Genomic DNA, 20,780 nt, shown 5'->3' with positions numbered 1-20,780 from the left:
TGGGCAGACTCATCCAAGAAAAGGTGCAAATTCCAGGAATGGATTTGTCAACAGCAACAGCAGTGCCGTGAGGGCCCTCTGGCCACGTGGAAGCATGTTCACGGCAGTGGCTGAACTCCCCTGGAGTCCTGTGACAAGGTGTGCCCTTTCTCAGTTTCAATTCCCTCAACAGGAGCAAAGGTGACACGGCGCTTAGGAGCGGGGCTGCGATTTGCATCACCAGCAGTTCAAAACCACCAGCTGCTCCTCTGGAGAAAGGCAAGGCACTTCACTCCCCTAACGAGTCACAGTCTCTGCAGAACCCCCCTAGGGCAGCTCTACCCTGTGCCGATAGATTTCTAGGAGCCCACATTGACTAGATGGCAGTGAGTCTGCATTTTTTTCCAAGATTCTCTCAAGGGACAAAGAGCACATTGGAGTTTCTGTTAGACACACAAGAACCTCTTGGGGCAGCCATCAACCAAATGAAAGGGCTCCGCACCCCCAGCGCCACTCCCGTGGCAAGGAATCCACTGGGCTGCAGAGGGAAACTTCCTCTCCCAGTAAGGGCCATGTCGAGTGCCCCCAAAGGCTCGGTGACAGAATGCTTTCCTGCGCTTGTGTTCAACACCATTGCAGGGGCAAGTCCTGGCTGACTGAACCTGTGCCACCACTGTTACCGAGCGCCGCCCTCCCCAGGAGCAGCATACTCACGAAGCTCGGCTCCTTGTTCAGACAGGCCTCCACGAACTCTTTGAGGGGTTTACTGTAGCTCCCTTCCAGCGTTGGCGGGTTGTTCTTTGGGATGAGGAATAAAACCTTCATGGGATGCAGCTCAGAATGCGGTGGCTCCCCTTTAGCGAGTTCTATAGCTGTGATGCCCAGTGACCAGATGTCTGCCTGCAACGACAAAAGCAACTTTAGAGTCCCTGGGCAGTAATGCATACAGCACACTTCTCAGAGGGCGAGGAAAAGGCACAACATTTCAATGGACTGCTTCCCTGGTGACCCACGTAGTTGAGCGCGCCCGACACCTGGCTGTTCAAACACACTCGAGGGCCTCCGAAGGCAGGCCAGCGTCCAGCTTCCTGAAGGTCACGGCTGGGACAGCCCGGGGAGCACAGCTCCGCGCCTCATACGCACACACTCACCAGGAGGCAACGTGCCTGAATTACAAGTAACCGCAACTCAATGTACTGCAAGGTCCGGGTTTTGAGAAAGAAACTGATTTTCCATCAATAATGGAGAAGAGAAACTATAATTTCCAAATGGATGTTTATTGGAGAAAAGGTAAGTCAATTATTTCGTTTTGCTTTCTATATTACAGGGTGTTCGTTATGAAGTCCCTGGAGCCCCAGGGCCCATATAGGAGATGGCCAGGGAGGTGGCTGGGGACTGGAGATAGGTTTGCAAGTCGTCCCATCAGGCAATGCATTCCACGAAGCTCTAAGGGTGGTGGATACCCGAGTCTCAGCTGGGTCTCGATGCAAGCGCTACAACTCACTGGTCACATGGCTTGAGACTAAATACCTAACCTCCCCGCCCCAGTGTCCTGCATTTGTCAAATGAGCTAGGGCTGTTGTGCCGGAGCCTTACACGGTGCCTGGAACTGAAACACGCACACGTATGTCGAGTGCACTACGGCACCGCTGAGAACACTTCATACTGAAACTCCACAGGCCCACCACATGCTTTCAGTAGCTAGTAGTAGCTGGGCCTAGCATGCTCTAAAGTAAACAGATGCCATAACATTTCCCCGTGAGCATCTCCACTCACACCTGAGGAACAGTAATTCCTGCAGTGAGTAACAGGTCAGTGGTGAAAATTTCTCAACGGTTGGTTAATCTGAATCGAGACCCAAACGCAGTGGCTGCAACAGTGGGTGGCAGCAGCAGGCTGTGGTGGTGGCTCATGCTGGGCCAGCGGTGCTTGCTTCTGTTAGGCAGGGGTCACTGCGGCTTGGAGACGCCACGGTGGCCTAGCCATCCGTTGCAATGAGTACACCGTGTCACACAGAGAAGACGGTAAGCGAGACGCTGGCTCTGTGTGCTCGGGGAGGGCGGGAACCTCGAGTCCCTGACTCATCAGGGGCTACAAAGGCCGTGATCGTGGCAATTCAACTGCCAGATGGCCAGGTCCCAGCACACGCGTGTGAGGCGCCAGACACCCCTGCAGTTGCCGCCTCCGTGGCTCACACGGCTGACTACAGGTTCCACGGAAAAGCATCCTACAACTCACGTACTGTGCTTCAAAGGTGGGAGCTCTACCGTGTATTGTGGAGGATTTCACTTCGCGGGAAGCAGCGGTTTGGGCACAGAGCGCATCTGGGTTAGCTGTCCAGCTAGACCAGCCACCGCTGGGGGCCAGAGGTCTGACTGCTGCACAGGCTTTGGGGAACGGACCGGGTCGGGGTCTAAGTGTTCGAGAAACAGAGGCTAAGTCAGTGACACAGGAGGCAAAGAGACCCTGGAATTGACCGACTACTAAGCCTTTTCTCTTTCACCGGCCCAACAAGCCCTGTCCATCGCCTCACAGGAGACTCGATGTTTGAATTGTGGTGCAGGCGAAGAACCCTAAAGTGCCACGCACTGCTGAAAGAACCAACGGATGTGTCTCAGAAGACACAGCGCCAGCGTGCCCCTGGACACGTGTCGGGAGAGCAGCCCCTGCAAGGGCCGTCCTGCGCGGCAGCGGCGGGTCAGCAAAGACAGGGGAAGGCCCTGGACAGGATGGGCGGCCACAGTGGGGGTGACCGTGCGCTCGGGCGAACAGCAATGAGGATGGCGCCGGCCAGGGCAAGGTTTCCTTCTGTTGTGCTTAAGGTCGCCACTGGGTCGGAACCACCAGGATGGCAACTCACAACCGCAACAACACGACAAACAATAGCAACAAGAAAGCGGAAAGGCAACTAGGGGGAAAGAGACAGGGGAAACTTAGGAGAACCCAAAATGAGACATGTGGCTGGAAACAAGGAGTTGCATTTTCCCTTCATTTGGATTAAGAAAACCTCTGGGAATATGGTGTTGAAAACTGAAAATAATACGATGTGAAGAATCTACAGCATTAAACATGCTATTCTTTCCCAATTCTGCTCTTAAAATTTTGAAGACTCTATTCTGATATCCTTTTTCCCTCTCCCTTAAGGCATTCTACCCAGGCCCTCTTCTCGCTCACGCCAACCCCTGGGGCTCGCACCACCGCCCACTCACAACCTGCAGCTTCCCAGAGGACACTTCTCCAGGTGCCTCCACGCCGACGTGTCCCTGTGACGATCACTCAGCAGGGCCAAGCTGGCCCATCGCCCCCTTCGCTGAGGTCCCCCTCACTCAGGCTGCCCGCCCACCATCACCTAACAGTATGTGTTTGAAGCCCCAAACCTCAATTAATAGTAAATGATACAGGAAAGCCAACAACAACCCTACTTCTAACTGACAGCGGAGAATGACCGCTCTGATCTACTCAAAGGTACTTTGCTAGGAAAGCGCTCTACGGTTGCAGAGCAAAAGGCACTGGGGCCTTGCTTACCTTTGAGTCGTAGGCTGACTGTTTAATGACTTCCGGTGCCATCCAGAACGGGGTGCCCACAAAGGTATTCCGCTTGATCTGGGTATCCGTCAACTGGCCGGCCACGCCAAAATCAGCCAGCTTCACCTCGCCGTGCTCAGAAAGCAGGACGTTGGCAGCTGCAAGACAACCCACAGATGCCTCCTGACACCGTCCGTCGACTGTGTTTCCTTCCGGATGTGGGGCCATTTGGGGAGTGTGCCCAATTCTTACTCATTCTTACGAGCATGAAGTGCAGTGCTCGCCATAGAGACCCTCCGCCGATTCCCAAAGCAACCCCCATGTAGGTACGTCAAAGACACTGCAACCGCTGGCAAGACAGGGGCCCAGGAGACATACAGCAAGTACCTGCACGACAGCAAGTTCCTACCTGGCCTAGGTATCGTAAAGGAATAAAATCACGATTTCTTACCTTTAATGTCTCTATGAATTTTCTTCTCCGAATGCAAATAATCCAGTCCTTTCAATATTTCTCTCAGTATAGTGGCAATCTGGGTTTCATCTAAAGGGCCTGGTTCTAACTATGGAGGAAACAAACAAAGGCAAGTGATTTGAATGTCGATTTTATGATTTGAAATGTAAAGCGACACAGAGACAATAACCATATTAATGAGGAAGACCATCTAAAAACATCTGCATTCCAAGAGAGACCCTTGCTCCACCATGAACAGACTGAATGAGCCCTAACCCACAGGAGCCCTCGTGGCACGTGTGGGGCTGTGAACTGCAAGGTCCGCCACTGCAAACCACTAGCCACTCCTCGCAGGAAGACGGGGCTTTCGACTCCTCCCGGGAACTTGTGAGCCCACACGGGAAGTTCTGCTCTGCCCTACAGGGTCGCTGTGAGTAGGCATCTACTTCACGGCAACGAGCTCATTCTTGTTTTGTTTAACAAACTAACAGCCTGATTGGCTAAGGGTCAAAGTATGTCTAATTTGGAAACGAGAAAGCCCAGGGAGGGTGACCTTGGCCTGGGGCCTGCGCTGACTGGGGAGGGCTACCCTTCAGATCTCCGCCAGGTGGAGGCCAGCCAGGTTTGCTGAGTGGAAGACATGTGAGGCCCAGAAGCGAGAGTGCCAGCGGGTAAGCCTTGCTCTCTCCTAATGCACTGGGTTACCTTTCATGAAGCGCCTCACGGTGACCAGTGAGACGGCTGGGTTAAAAAAAAAAAGGAGTTGGCAGCACCATGGAAACTACTACTTTCCCCAACTCTCCTTGCCCCATAATTTCAGAATTCTGCACTTGAAGACCACCCCCTGCCCATAGTTTCACGATTCATTTTACCACAATGCTGTGGTAGCAATTGTCTCTGGAAATTCTTATTTTGAGAAACTCAATGTAAATGATTCCTCTCGGTATTGATTCTTCATAGCCCTCATTGTATGAACTGGAGAATGGGTCAAAATGGGCTGTGAGCAGAATTCCAGGGATGCATATGTGGGTTTATTACAAACAAAACGTGCTTAAACCCGTCTGTGACCAGAGGATGGCTGGAGACGAGGCCTCTCAGGAATACACTTGTCTTACGGCTTATCTAAGAGCCCCGGCGACATCGTGTGTTACATGGTGGGCTAACCACAAGGTCAGAGGTTCAAACCTGCGCCTTGGGAGAAAGATGAGGGAGGCTCTCTGTCCTTCAGATTTACAACCTTGGAAACCCACAGGGCAGTTCAGTTCCACTCCGTCTTATGGGGTCACTATGAGCAGGGCTCACCTGGACAGTGAGTTCGGTTTTGAGTTCAGACTTGGGGTACCTTCAGAAGAACCAACTAAACCAGTGGCCTCCATGATCAACTCAGAAAGCTACGGCGATTGGACTTCTCAAAGGATACAGGATGATCACAATGTTACTGGAGAGCCACTCTGGGGAGAAGTGTTCTCCATCCTGATCAATGCAGCTGCGCATTCTTCCAAGGCGGCGAGGGCTGTCCCATGGGAACGGCATGGGGAAACCTTATTCCATCCCCTGTAGCACCCACCCTGCCCCTCCAGATAGCCTCTGACCCCAAACCCAAAGAACATTACAAAGGAGCACATTGTGAGCCCCGTGAGGGGCCCAAACCGAAGACAGTGATGCCCGCCGTGGGAGCACCAGAGTGCAGGATGCTTCCGGAAGGGTCAGGGCGCCAGAGCACGGCCTCTGGCATGAGCAGACGTGGGGGGGGACGCGTGCAGACACACAGCTGCACCACGCTGCAGTCAGTTTGAGAAACGCCTCCCGGTTTTGCAGGGATACTTGAGCACCGGCTCTCACAGGAAGCTGTGTCAGCGCGGCTCCACTTGGGGGGAGGGGAATCGAGTTAAAGCACTCGGTTCGAGTCTGACTCTCCCACCACCACTCAAAGAGCAATGCGCTAAATCAAGGCCAATACTTACATAACTTATGCCAGCAGACCGGACCTCAGATTCCCTAACGAACCAATAATGAACCAAGTAACTGAAAACTGACTTTCACCCCCACGCTGGGTGTCTGCGCCACGTGCTCAGGTTGTGGGCGAATTGTGCCGTGACCTAACTGTACAGGCACCAGGAGTGCCTGGCTCAGAAGACGCGTGTGGCAGCATTTGCCGACCTTGTCTCATGATCACCGAAGTCAAACTATGAGGCAGCCTGCCCTCCAGGCATTTACCCCAAAGTCTACATTAAGTTACCCAGTGAACTACCTCCGACGAAGACAGCGTGGCGCCCTCTGTTGCCAGGAACCCACTTTCCCCGAATGGATGTGGCCATGGAATCTGACTGCAGAACAGACCGACAGCTCCGGTCCAAAGCACACGGTCTGCACGGTCCCGCCATGCTAAGGAACCTGGTCTCCACTCAGTGCCCAAGGGCCCCGAACGTAGCTTTAAATAGTCACGAAGAGGGAGCACGCGTCTCTAAGGACTGCGGAAAGGGAGGACAGCCTTGCCAGAGGTCTGCTCTTCCATCCACAGGACCAGAAGAAAGGACTCATTCAGAACCGGCATGCTGGCCCGGCCCACTCTCCTCTAGCAAGCCTCCCCGCCAAGCAGATCACGGGTGATATGTATGGGGCTGGATTTGGGCTCACCCCCCGCCCTCCCTCTCAGGCTCTCATCAAATCCCCTGGATAAGGAGGAGCTGGGATTAATAGATGCACAGGGACGCCCTTTCCTACCTGGCCTCAGCACTGATTTACAGGCCCAGCTCACCCCCGTGTGACTTGCCCTTCCGTGCTGTGTAAATCCGCCCTTGTTTGGAAAAGACTGGATGGACCCCTTCCAAACACTCAATGGCGTCATCTACTCCAAGACTTCAGGGCGGGCGGGCTGCCCTCTGGGTCCCACGGCAGCCCGTCTGTCTTTCCAGGAGCAGCAAGTCTCCTTTCTCCACCGAGGAGAGGCTGGTGGCTTCAAACAAATAACCCACTGTCTCCCCAGGGCTCCGGAGTCAACGCCTACTGTCACCAAGGATGGTCCTTCCTGGTGTCAACTCTCACTAGGAAAAGAATTCTGCAATGATTAAAAAAAGAATTTAGTTGCTCTCTACACCACAGAGCTCCTCTGAACAGATAGGGCCAGCTGAACTGAGTTCCACGAGTCAGGCTCTTCTCCACAGTCATCGCAGCCACCGTCAGTGAGGACAGGGAAATCTTCCAAGGGGCCATAAGAATGAAGCCAAGTAAAAGTGCGGCTCCCTCTACCTGTGACTGGCTTCCAGCTCCCCTGTCACCCAGGCAGTCGGGCATGTGGCCATGCCTCCAGAAGAGACACTCTGCTGCCTCTGCAATAGCAAGAGGCGGCCACGCGGCTTAGTTCTTGCCCATAAATGAACCGAGGGACCCACGTGCCCCTTGCTGGCATAGGCTGTGCACCCTGGCAGCTGAGAGGGACAATGACGGAAGATCATGTGGGAGCAACGGCCATGGGCGGCAGGACCAGTCACCTCAGCAGCCAGCTCCCTGATGGCCTGGAAGAGAATAATTATCTTTACTTGAAAGACTATTCGCGGGCCACCATAGCAGCAAGGGTTAAGTATTGGGCTGCTAACCAAAAGGTCAGTTGTTCAAGCCCACCAGTTTCTCTGTGGGAGAACGAGGCCATCTAGAACTCTGAAAATTCTCAGCCTTGGGGACCGTAGGGTGCAGCTCTGTGCTGCTATGAGTCAGCCCCAACTCAATGACAGAGCGTCTAGGACAGCAGGTTGAACACACCATTCTTTAAAAAAGTCAGCTGAAGATTCACATTTAAGCCTGTCACACCTTTCTGCCTGATTGTGTGGCCAGTTTATATAGCTGCTGCTATTTGAGTGTCGTGGAGTCCGTTCCAACCCACAGCGACCTTATGCACAACACAATGCCCAATCCTGCGCCGTCCTCACAATTGTTCCTGTGCCTGAGCCCACTGCTGCAGCCACGCTGTCTGTCTGTCCACCTCACTGGGGTCCTTCCCTCCTTCGCCGGCCCTCTCCATTACCAAAGACAGGGTGTCCTTCTCCAGGGCTGGTCTCTCCTGACAATATGTCCCAAGTCTGTGAGACAAAGTCTCTCCAGCCTTGCCTCTAGTGAGCACTCTGGCCACACTTCTTCCAAGACAGGTCAGTTTGTCTTTGTATAAAGCATACCTCCTTAATTAGGGTCCACGGTTGTTTCTAAGACCTTAGACACAACCTCAGAAGCAATCCTCTTGCAATAAATACTGACGGATTCTCCAATCTGCTGAAATCCTTTTCGTCTCACAGTCTGACTGCTAATCCCTCTCCAATGTCCGGCCCTCCTCCCCATTAATTTCCCGTGTGCCCTTGGTCACACTATGTAACTGACTTCCGTCGCCCAACAGGGACATAGCTCCCTGAGAGTGGGACTTTGCTTCTGCTTGTCAACTGCTATGCAGGGTCCTGTATGAGTCAGCATTGACTCCACGGCAGTGAGTTTGGTGGGCGTTGGGGGTTATATCCCTGATGGCTGGGACAACACATGGCAATGACTCAGTAGGTGACCCCCCCCAAAAAAATTTTGTTACATAACATGTATGCTTCAACCATGTGTGCTAGTCACCTAATCTGGTGTCAATTTAAGGATTAAGAGCATAGGGGGTGGAGTCTAGGCTGTCGCTATGGAGATAGCCAATGAGACTTCTGTGGGCATGGCCTTCTGAGAATTCTGGAAATCTGGTACTTGCTCCTTCGAGGTGGAAGACACTTCTCTCTCTCTACAAGTCCCTGGGAGACATGGCAGAAGACAAACCACATGGACGCAACCAGACCTCGGAAGCCGGAGAAGCCACAGAGAGACCCCTGCCAGCGCTGAGATGCTTACAACGCCACTGGACCCAGAGACTTCCTACCCACTGGCTTGTGATTGTCCTGCATTTGGTTTCATTGCATGTGTTTCGTGAGTCTGAGGAGGACTTTATAGATTGGCATTGGCCATATGGGCTAATATCAGACTTATGGCCTTGGACTGGACTGGGATATTTTCTCAAAGTTCAATTGCTCTTGTATATAAATCTCTTTCTTATACACATGTATCCATGAATTTGTTTCTCTAGTCTACCCAGACTATCACACCCTGACATACTACAGGCGATGGCAACCGAGAGATTACTGCAAAGATAAAACACAGGCTACACTGACTGACACGCTGAAGCAGCGATACCGGGTGGAAGCAGGTAGATCCCTTCTATCTCAACACAACAAGAAGAATGGAACGCCTTCTCAAGGCTGACATAAAAAGACCGGATAACCAAAATGTGCAATGTTTAAAAGGCAAAACATACAGCAGCATGTGCACTGTCATTCAAGTTATACAAAAGACACGTTTGTGGCTAATGGGGAAGGAGGCTGGGAGGGAGGGACTACAAAGATCGCCATCCTGAAGAAACCACAGTCAGCAGTTCAAACCCATCGGTGGCCCCCGGGGGGGAAGACGAAATTTCTACTCTAAAAAGACTTGCGCTCTTGGAGAACCTGTGTAGGACCTAGAAGCCGAGTGGACCAGCCCACAGGGGGCTTAGCTTCAGTCTTCCTGATAACGTTCATGAGACAGGTCTGCGTGTGTGAAGAGATAATGTGGATCTGGACGGTAAGACAGTAACAGAGCCTGTAAGATCTTCACACATGGGGACAAGGCAGAGGCCTTGACTGCAGTGAGATCAACAGGTCACTGTTTCATGGACATGGGCCTTCTCACCTCTTCCTCATTAACATTTGATGAAATTCTTTGAAAACCAGATTTTAAAAAAATTTATCTCAAGAATATTCCAATAAAGGTAGCAAATCTTTATATAAGACAATATTTGGGGGCATACAAAAATTGTTCAGAAATACCACCAAATCAAACCTACTGCTCTTGAGTCAATTCCAACTCATAATGACCGTTAGGGTGAGGACCGCTGCCTCACCTTTCTCCTGTGCCATGGCTGCTGACTTTGAACCGCCAACCTTGAGATTAGAAGCCCAACATGTAACCCACAGTGCCACCAGGGCTCCTTAGAGCCTCTTAAAATAATTCTAATGGTTTTCGACACTAAAAATTAATGCAAGCAGCCCCAAGAGTGTCTTTCTCTTTTGAGCGGCGGGAGGAAGACCCACACAAATGAGATATAAGACGGAGAAAAACCGAGTAAGGCCCAGGAAGGGCACGGGCTTTGGTTGTACCCGGACAAAAGAAGGTTTGAAGCTCAGCTCTGCTATTTCTTAGTTGGTGCATCTGCCCTCGAAGTTTCTTCACTAAAATGACGTGATTCGGGACATCTCAAAGGAATGAAGAGCAAAAAGCCAAACTCACTGCCACTGAGTCGGTGCCAACTCACAGTGATCCCATGGGACAGGGCAGAACTGCACCTGTGAGATTTTGAGCCTGAAATGCTTTATGGAAGTACAAAGCCCCATCTTTCTCCGGGAGTGGCTGGTGGTTTCAAACTGCTGACCTTGAGGATCACAGTCCAGCACGTGGCCACTTCACCACCAGGGCTCCTCAAGGAATGAAAGAACGAATTGGGTAGACGATGGATGGCTACTTTCAGGACCCTCACACGTGATTAAAAAACAGCGGGGAGCTCAACCCTGCCTTCTAACCATGAGTCTAAATTTCAGAGATTAAAACGACTCAAAGAGCCAAAGACATTTATTACCCAATCAAATGAAATCATTATGGCATTAAGAATGAATAGACTTGGGCCCTCTCTGAAGGACTCCATGTTGGATAAGCGTCTCCGCTGACAATTTTATGTACGCCACCAAATAAAATTCATTTAAGAGAATAGTACATCTAATTCTGTGGCAGGAGGGTGGTTTTCTGCATCCCTGCAGCAAGTCCCACAAAAATTTAAAATGCAAGAAAAGCTCTTTGTGTAACGTGCAGATTTACAGAGAGGAACCAAAAGCGAGTCATAAAATTTACATAAGCTCTTTTCCCCAATGGCTATCATATATCTACCATTTTGGTGTAAATATGGTCCCGGAAATGTTTTGTTTAAATACCATCTTGACCAACTGCTTTTAGAGTCTGTAGAAGCATGCAACTTTCTGAACTGGGTCAGCAACCTAAAAGGCCTTTCAGGGATACATACAGGTTTATAGATACACCTTCTAAAAAACTATCAATCATTATGAAAGAGACACATGGTGGGGGGGGGGGAGAAAAGAGAAACCATTTTAATTCAAGTCATGTCTTTCCTTCAAGAATCAATGTGTAAAAAAATATTTTTTTAAAAAAGAATCAATGTGCAGATCATAGCGGCGAAAACCCAGGCTTCCTGCAGTCTTCACAGTAACTGTGTGAACCCCAAACTCCAACCCCCACCCTGACAGCTATCTATCACGCCAGTACCGCCTCCGACACGAAAATGATAGGCTGCGCTGTCTTGGAAATCACCACTCATCAGAAGCCCGCCTCGCCACGAACGGAGGGCTGATTCCATTGATTTAGCTGCCAGCCTGCCCTCAGCAGAAATGTGATGTCAAGTGGTAATGAACGACTGTGTGGGTTTGTTAGGTAGCTTAGCCTAGGGCCTGGGATGTCCATTGGCGCATGCCCAGGAGAGCCAGCATAGGCCAAAGGCCTGGATTTTCCCGCCAGTGGGCACGGATGGGCGTTAAACCTGGATCAGCCCACCTGAGCCAGGTGATTGCAATTCAGCCAATGGCAGGTCGTTCACAACGCCTCCCCCGGGAATCCTTGAAAAGGCAGGAACCGACAGGGAGAGGGGCTTGTCTGGTCGTCTTTGTGGGAGGAAAACTTGGGAGAGAGATCCTTGTATGACCCTGAGCAGTCTCTGCCAGGCCGCAAGGTCAAAAGGAATCCTATGGGTGTCGCGTAAAACCTGAAGCTTCTTTTAACTCTCATTAAATTCACTTGGATCACGAGCCCGGCTTCCGTGTGAATTCTTTCTCGCGTGGAGCCAAGGACAGAGGTTGGAATCTAGCCCAGAGAGAGAGACCTTACAGGTTCTGTGTGGGGTGGGGGTGGGGGTGTTGGGGGGGGTCAGATGCTCACAGGCATCCACCCTGAGGGCCATCAGTTGCTAGACTGCAGTGGGCCCCACTCCCTGCTGTTAAGGACAATGGACGCCTGCAGTCATCTATTTGGTTCCAGTAGGTGGGTTTACACCCTACTGATAATGGTTCCTATGGAGATCCAGAGAATAGGTCAAAGTTAAGCTGCCATCCTAAACCTAGGATCCTCCCATCTTGTCACAGGTATACCCCAATCCCTCCCCTTCCTATGGCGTGTATGGCCCTAGACCACCCCCTCTCATTACTGTATCACCTATAGGACAGCCCCTTCCTGTGACGTATGTCCTCACCTGTAATTAGGGGCTTGCATATCCCCAGAGAAGATAAAAAGCCTGGGCTAGCATTAAATCTCTCTCTCCCTCCACGTGGACCATCGGGCGGGGCTGAGGTGAGCATGCTACCATGAATCGTGTCTGACTCCATTTATTTCAATACTTCTCTTCTATCTCTCATGCTCTCAGTAACTCTACTATGCTCTTTACATATTATCGCTGTACAATTGCACCTACCGGACCCGTAATGATGTGTTAGGGGCTGGCTTCCCATGACAGGGGTGGACACACATGGACACACACACACACACACACACACACACGGTTTAAAGGATGCTATTAGCACTGTTTACGATACACCGGTTGTTTGTGAATATTCTAGCAAAGCCCAGAATGCAACCACAGCATTACTGATAGATATTACTCCGGTTGGGACTTTTGAAGGTGGCTGACATTATTGGTTGGCCACTGCCTCCTAGCGACCCCTGGTGTCACAGAGAAGAACTTCACCATCTGTTTTTCTTGGCTGGTTTCTTTCAAGATTAAAAGCAGGTTTTGCATCCGAAGCTGAGAGGTGGGCCCTAACCACCACTCTCCCAGCAGCAGCTGGTCGCTCACCGTTTGCACCACCTGGGCTCTTTGTCCTAGGCAGCCCTCGCCTATACTCCCTATGTGGCTAGCAGTGTGGGAGAGTCCCAGGTAAGGAGACACGCGGGCTGGTCTGACGCCAGGATAGATTCACCCTGAGTCCAGCACGGCAAACCGTGCCTGTGTGCGTGCCTCCATGCCATGGAAGTGGGCCGTCCCCCTGCCGGGGCTCCAACATCCTCTATCACAGTGCCATCTGAAGTAATGAAGCAAGGATGGGGCAGCCATTCTAAAAGAGGCAATGGTCATGACGGGTAAGTGAGCTCCAGGCACTGCTTCCATGAACGGCCATGTCCGTCCGGGGCTTGCTTTCCCAGGACACCGTAAACCTGTCTCAAAAGGAGACGTTACTTTTCAGCAAGTTTTCACACGGAAGCAAAAAACCCGCACATAATGACAAACCTGCTTCCCTTTTGGAACTAATTTAACCAAGCAGAAACGGATGGGGCCAGACTTATCTTTAAAGCCAATGTGTTCTGAGAACGAACTCGGATGCGCTATCCAGAGTGACACTTACCAGATCGAGGGCGGAGCCTCCTCCAAGATATTCCATTATTATCCACAACTTGGTGTCCTACAGAAACACAAAGAGAGAGAGTTCTTTTTAAAGCAAGAAAAAATACTTGAGGGGGACGTGTGTGTGCCAACCCGTTAGAACTAGAAAGCTCTAGGGAACATTCTCAGCCCAGAAAGGACGTCCAAGCGAGCAAAAAGACCCAAACTCTACTGTGCCAAGGAGGGGACTCCAACCCAGCGATCCTCTAGAACCCTGGTCCTCAACCTTCCCGAGGCCGCGGCCCTGAAGTGCAGTTCCTCGTTTTCATTTTGCTACTGTGAAGAATCGGGCGACCCCCGTGAAAGTGCCGTTCCCCCCAAAGGGGTCTTGACCCACAGGTTGAGAACAGCTGCTCTAGAACCCAGGAGAAGAGCCCCTTTGAGTTCCAAGCTGTCGCCCTACAGGGGCAATAACGTCAAAAGTGAGAGTCCGGGCGGGGTCACAGTGCTGCTCAGTGGCTCCCAGCAGCTTTCGCACACAGCAGGAAAGGAGGAAGGAAGGAAGGGCTCCTGGGCTCTGGCTCCAGGGCACTGATATAGCGGCCCCTGCCTGCTTCGGGCCCCCAGCCAGCACCTATAGAATGTATGTGGTTTCTCAGGCCTTTCTGCTCGGTGGCATTTAAATTCAGAAAGACCCTTCTTCTGGTCGGCTCTGAGTCTGCATACCCTGTGCACCCCACCCAACACAGCTTTTTTAAAAAAAAAAAAAAAAAAAACTTTGCCTCATTTATTTAAGTCATTATTTATTTATTTAAGTCGTTACTGGGTTCTCTTACAGATATTATAACAATCCATAAATCAATTATAGCAAGTGAATTTGTACAAATGTTGTCATCATTTTCAAAACATTTTCTTTCTACTTGAGCTCCCCTTTATCCCCTGCCTCCCCCACCCTACTACCTTCACGAACCCTTAAAAATTATGTATTATTTTTCATATCTTACACCACCTGATGTGTTCCCTTCGCCCACATTCCTGTGACCCGCTCCCCTCAAGGAGCTTATGCATGATCATTGCTATCAGTGCCCCCTTTCCCCGCTTACCCCCTTCCCTCCTGTACCCTCATGGACTCGTTACTCCCATTACTGTTTCTAAGGAGTTTCTCTCCTGGATTCCGTGTGTCGAAAGTTTTTATCTGTCCCAATGCACATACTGTGGTGTAGCAGGATTTGGGAGGTAGAACTGGTGTCCCGGTACTGGGGGAGGAAGCATTAAAGAACTAGGCTGGCTCGTCCTTTCCATGTGTCCCTTCTGTGAGGGAATGTCCAATTGCCAACAGAGGGGCTTTGGGCAAACTCCTCTGATCCCTCTCCTTCAGATCGATGGAATTGTTTGTTTTTCATCATCTGATGCCTGATCCCACCGACACCTCGTGATCACACAGGCTTCTTCATTTTGGGCTTTGTTGCTTCCCTGCTGGATGGCCGCTTGTTTAACTTCAAGTCTTAAGACCCCAGACGCTGTATCTTTTTAAAGCAGGACCCTGTGCACACTTTTATGCTCACAACTATTGGTTTGATTAAAATTTCAGGTTTGCTTGCCTGTGGTTCCCAGCAAATGGTAGACTAGCGTGCCTAGGGGCCATGCCTGAGCTGGGCGAGCGGAATGAATGCTCATGTCCTCTGTGATTTCTCAAACTCTCACTGCCACTGCCTCCATCTGGCTCATAGCAACCCTATCAGGGGAGGTTGACTGCATACTCATTTTCATTGATGGTGATTCATACAATACATCTGATCTCAAATAATCCAGTTTTACTGTATAAACTTTGTCAAGCTTCTTTATGCCTTAATGTGCACTCTGTAACTAATTCATCTACTATTTAATCTGCCAATTAAATTCTAGACTAGAAAATGCCTTAAAAACGGGTGCTTGGGACTACCCCTTGTAAAAAGAAAAAAAAGACCCTAGAATTGGGGACATCAGCCAGGACTGGCACCTACCTGCCTTGAAGAGGCTCAGTTACCACTGACCCTGATTTTAAAAATAACCAAAAAAAACTCTTCAACATTTAATTTTCCAAATACACTCAATGTAGATTTCTGAAAAACTTGTTTTCTGTTAATGTTTATGCTGTTCTTTCTCAAGGCACTCCAAGAGCATCTTATCTGATAAAGGCAATACACTCGTCCTGAGTAAGTCCCTTCTGGATGACACCAATCCCCACTGTGGATGGAGTCTTTTAAACAAGCTCAGCTCCTCCACTTGCAGGGCAGTGCAGCAGGGCTTGCTAACAGGTAGGCCAGCTGCCAGGTCGGAAAGCTCTCCTTCCCTCTGCCTTGATCTGCCTGCCTGCAAGGTTGCATACTGGGAAGAAAGTTTGTGGGGAAGCAGCCAAGCACAAGTACCTCCATCTCCATCCTCCTCAGGCCTGTCCCAGCTCTCTACTCCCCAGTTAAACCCAGCAGGAAACGAAACACCCCATTAGAAATTTTTTCTCTCTCTCAGAGAACCATGACAGGACATAAAATGACCTACTTTTCTGTGTCCCTAACACCGCATTGGGCATTTAAGCAACAGCACAACAGGCCACCCAGCCGGCCGCTCCTGCCAAGGCAGCAGCCCCACCCTTCCATTATAAAAGCTTCACCCTCCCTAGAAAGGAGGGTGAAGTGCAAGGCAGGCCTGCTTCCATTCGTAACTCCAGCCTTGCCCAGCTAGCTGTGCTGAGGATGATTGCCCCCGCCCGGTGACACTGCTCCACGGTCCTTCCTTCAGGTCCCGGTGTTTTAAGCACCTTGACCAGCCATGTTCACTCATCCAGAGACATCCACTGACCGCCGAGCTTGCTCTCAACTCCAGTGGGTGTGCCTTCGTTCCCGCCAGGGAGACACGTCTCGTGAAAACCACACAGCCCTGCACGGGGGGCCTGCCACCGGAGACTCCCTTTCCACCACATTTAGGATGACCTGTGTAAGCCTCGGCTTGGGTGTCCTCTGCTTGGGCTGCGCACACACGGAATGCAGGGTCACTGGGAGCGTGCCAGGGTGAGGCCTGGGAGCAAACAGGAGACAGCGGGCCTTGGGGAAGCCCCTGCAGGTGTGTAACTAAGCCCATCCCCCCTTCAGTTTACACTCAGACGGGCAGGTCCTACAAAGGGACCAATAACACGAGCAGGGTACAAACAGCCCAATCAAGCACTTGAGATCCACAGAGCTCACTGACCTAACGACCCGGTTCAGAAGGTTAGGAAAGGGAGTGCAAACAGGAGCTGGTAGACAGAGGGCGCTGAACCACAAAGGTGTGAATGGTGGGCCGGGAAACTGAAGGTCTGTCCTGAAAGCCTTTACCCAGCTCACAAAAGAGTTCAAAAAAGGAAACAGGAGCTATTTGAAGAGAAATGAAATAAAGAGCTTTGTGTTTTTAAGAACTACTCCTGTGATACACTGGATTAAGAAAAGATGTGATTTCCCCATTCATTAGTAGGAAACAAAGGCATCTGACATGGACAAGTTGCCAAAAAATGAGCGAAGCACCGACCAGGGGTACTCCCAAAACACATACTTGCACTGGGCTGCGCAGAGTTTTCATAATATGCATTTTTCCTGCTAGGCGAGCATCGAGCAACTCACTCTGAGTTAGTGCACCCAGCGGCATCGCCTGAGAAGATTCTCTCTAGCCAGTTTCCTTTGAACCCGTTTTTTGTGATGGCCAATTTAAGAGAACAGCTTGTGGCTGGGAAATTCTGTTTCTTGTTCAGGAAAACTGCCGCAGAAACTGCTGTGATGTTGAACACAGCTTACAAGGACAGCGCTATGGGGGAACTCAAGTGTATGAGTGGTTTTCTCACTTCCAAAAAGGTGAAATGCCGATTGACGATAAAGCTAGTTCTGGACGTCCATCAGCTTCCCGAATGGATGGAAATGTTGGCTCTTCGTTCATTTGGAGTTCGTCCCACCAGGTCAGACTGTTAATATCAACCTTTCTATTTAGAGGTCTGAAAAGACTGCATAGCAGTGTATGGCAAAGCAGCCCTGATCTGTGGCAGATGGCGGACTGGCCTTGCCACCAGGGCAATGCAGCTGCTCGTGCACAGCCTGCCTCTCTTGCACCACGCACCGGACTCACCTGACCTCACTTTTTGTTTCTGGGAATGCAAAGGGACATCAGAGGACAGTGAGCTGATGGCATAGAAGAGGTGAAGAAAGACGGGGAGGTGCTGTCAGCCATCCTAACATGGATTTGAAAAATATTTCCCCCAAGAAGGAAATGACAGATTTGACCAATGTATTAGGTGGAGTGGCGGGTACTTTGAAGATGACAAGGCTTGTTAATAAATAAATAAATAAATAAATATAGGCATATATACATAGCTTTCGTTTTGGGGGGAGGGGGTTTCTGGGCCTTAGGGGGGGGTCACAGCGATGTCTTCCTACAGTGATACAGTGATGTCACAGTGGTCAAGCGGCACCATGGCTTCTGCTCCCCAAACAGCAAACTTCAAAACAAATCTGCTTGTTGTCCACAGGCAACTGACAATGCACCGTGAACAAGCCTGCATGGGCCTAGAGGGAGTCACGTGTGTCGCCTCACCTGGGACACACAGGGGTGATGCTTGAAGGTTGCTCTTACTTGGACAACATCTAGTGTGTCTGAACATGCATGTACAGTGTTGTGAAAGCATTTCTGTTGGCAATGTACTGTGTTTAGAAGTTCTAGGGAGTATTTCCACAGCCTGGGGGTGTTAACTTTGCATTAAAGTCCTAGAAAATGAATTTGTAAATGTAATTTTGAGGCCTCGAAACCAATTATTTGGGTTTCCATGACTTATGGGGTGGGGGGGTGAAGGGAGGAACCACGTTCAGTTCCCGAACTTTTTGGTGTTCAAACACAAATTTGGAACAAATTGATCAATGTCCAAAAGAGACTAAACAGATATTCTCAGGAACTGAAAAATGTGCCTGCTTGCGGGGTTCTAAGCAAACACTCCATACAGTGGTTTCCCATGGTCAATTTCCTAGCAGCGGGCAGCCTGCTCCTTCGTGAATGCCGTCTTGTGAGGATGGCGCAGGACCAGGCAGTGTTCAGTTCGGCTGTCCACACTGTAAGTCGGAACCAGCTCGGTGGCACCGAACAACAGGCAAACACCGCCCCCTAAGAGGGGGCTTCAAGCAGTTTATGGGAAGACAGAAGTAAAAGATAACGGAATGTTTCCACCTCCTCTATCAGTTTCTCAGCAGCTGCACAATCTATTTGAGAAGCCATCCTGCGCAGTGTAGGATATCTACCAATACCCTGCCTGCTACTCACTACATGCCAGCAATACTGCCAGGACTGCCCCACTGCTCCCACTGGGTCCCTGTGCAATGCTGGTAAAGCCCAGAGTGATGCCTGGGCCACAAGTGCCCATGAACCCTTGTCTCTTCGTACTCGGCACAGCCTGCTCTGCCGGCCCACGGAGGCTCCTGCTGATTCACGGTGGGCATGAGACCAGTCACTGCTATCGTGACGCTCCCAGTCTCCCAGTCCTCACCCACACAAGACTCCAACACTGCTTCAGCGGCTAATCTCACAATTCAACTCAATCAAATGAGATCGTGAAGGTGAAAGCATCCTGCAAAGTGCTGTTACCCTTGTTGCCATCGTCACCAAAACCACCCAGTGAATCCAAAATGGCTCAATTCACAAGGCCGAATAGCATTTCTCTGCATGCGATTTCCGAGCGAAACACAACCTGCGGCAGTCTGTCTGCTCTGCAAGGCTTGATGCAGGGGACCTGGCGAAGACTGCCCGGTAGAGGGGCACACCTGGCCTTTCTCACGAGGGCCAGGCGCTGCCACTTACAGAAATCCCTGCCCTCACAAAACCTGCCCTACACTGTGACTTGCCTGGCACCTGGCCCCTCAGAAATAAATGGTGTGGTTTCTTAAAAAAAATGATTTAAAATTAAAACCGAACATATAAATGATGAATGGCCCGAGGATACAAATTTCTCGTGGGAGGAGGTGGGGGTGACTGACTGAATACACGCTAAAAGGTACCAGTGTATCTATGGAGAAAACTACCCTGCCACTCCTGGTCCCCAGCTGGCCCGTCTTTTTTTTTTCCTTTTTTTTTTTTTCAGGGGAGAACGCGCACACAGTCCCCCACGACCACCAATCATGCCGCCGAGTTTCCCGCATTTGGGGAAATCGCGGGGGTCAGCACATCCGGAGTGCAGTGGGTGAGCCTCGCCCTGGGAAAACCACCTTCGTGATCATGGTCTCTCCCGAGCTGGCCGTCTTAATCCCCGCCGCCCTCGTAATCAGAGCTGGTGTGCTTAGGTAGCCTTCAGAGAGACGGTCCACGCACATCCAGGCAAAGACGAGGCGGCTTCAGTGTGTGGAAACCCTTTGAACAAACCAAACGCTCTCCTCTGTAACGCTAACTAGATGGGGCCTTTCGTACAGAGTTGTCCACTAGGATCTGCCATTACCATCCTCACCCCCTTCTGATGGGCAGGAGGGTGTTCCCAGGAACAAGGAGACAAGTGTCACTTTTGCCAGTTCTTGGAAGCCCAGCTGCTGGGGGCTGCAGGGCCCGGGCCTCCTGGAGGCCCTCCCAATCCCGTCTCCAGCAGCGTCTGGAAGAGCCCCAGTGGGGAAGGGGGTACACGCTGCTCTGCAATCTGCCTGGTCGGCAGCTCAGAGCCACCAGCCGTGCCTCGGGAGAAAGATGGGGCTTTCCGCGCTCTCGCAAATCCTCAGGGCAGCTCCGGCCTGTCCTCCAGGGTCGCATGGCAGTCACTGTGTCCGATGTGAGCCACATGTGAGAACGCACCTCCCTCTTTCCTTTGTGAGTACAGTGTGATCATACTACATTCGTAAGCTCAATGACCCCATCCTTTGATCCACCCCAACGGAGCATAGTAGCGATCGGGAGACAATAAAGAGTTCAAAAAGTAAAAGCCAATAACTTAAAAGCAAGCAAGAAAAGGATGGGTTCCACAAGTTATCAATGAATACGACGTTTGGAGCATAAATTCTAAAGCAAAGTCATAAAGCTGTGCTTGCCTCTGCTCTGCATATACGAGCGCCTCCATATGTCATCACCAGCAATGGCAAAGGTCTGTTATGACTGACGGCTTAGGGCCAGGATGCACACGCAATGCAGAACAGCCCAGGGTCACAGGCATCAAGAACATTTTAAGTACACCTTTTTGCTAACATGGTGGGCGATACCCACAAAGCGTGCAGCTCTGAGCTTGAAACCAGCCGCTGCCCCTGCCCAACCTGAGGCAAGGTCCTTGGATTCTGCAATCCTCCCCTTCCTTACCTGCACAATGGCACGGGGCTGCTGGGATCATGA

General features: G+C 50.9%; 1 protein-coding gene and 1 non-coding gene across 2 annotated transcripts in view; both read right to left on the bottom strand.

The window, feature by feature from the left end:
• Positions 1–20,780, bottom strand: part of STK24 (serine/threonine kinase 24) — a 130,565-nt gene that overhangs the window by 12,887 nt on the left and 96,898 nt on the right. The window contains exons 3-6 of the mRNA XM_075563475.1: positions 13,456–13,512; positions 3,956–4,064; positions 3,505–3,662; positions 694–879 (exon numbers count right to left, since the gene is read on the bottom strand). Coding sequence (XP_075419590.1) covers positions 694–879; positions 3,505–3,662; positions 3,956–4,064; positions 13,456–13,512 — 510 coding nt within the window. The remainder of the gene's footprint in view (positions 1–693; positions 880–3,504; positions 3,663–3,955; positions 4,065–13,455; positions 13,513–20,780) is intronic.
• Positions 19,555–19,716, bottom strand: LOC142461828 (U1 spliceosomal RNA). Its single transcript, XR_012787018.1, has one exon. It is a non-coding gene; the product is annotated as a U1 spliceosomal RNA (small nuclear RNA).

This window comes from Tenrec ecaudatus, chromosome 11 (genome assembly GCF_050624435.1).
Source record: "Tenrec ecaudatus isolate mTenEca1 chromosome 11, mTenEca1.hap1, whole genome shotgun sequence".
NCBI lineage: Eukaryota > Metazoa > Chordata > Mammalia > Afrosoricida > Tenrecidae > Tenrec > Tenrec ecaudatus.
This window is presented reverse-complemented; position numbering and strand designations above follow the sequence as displayed.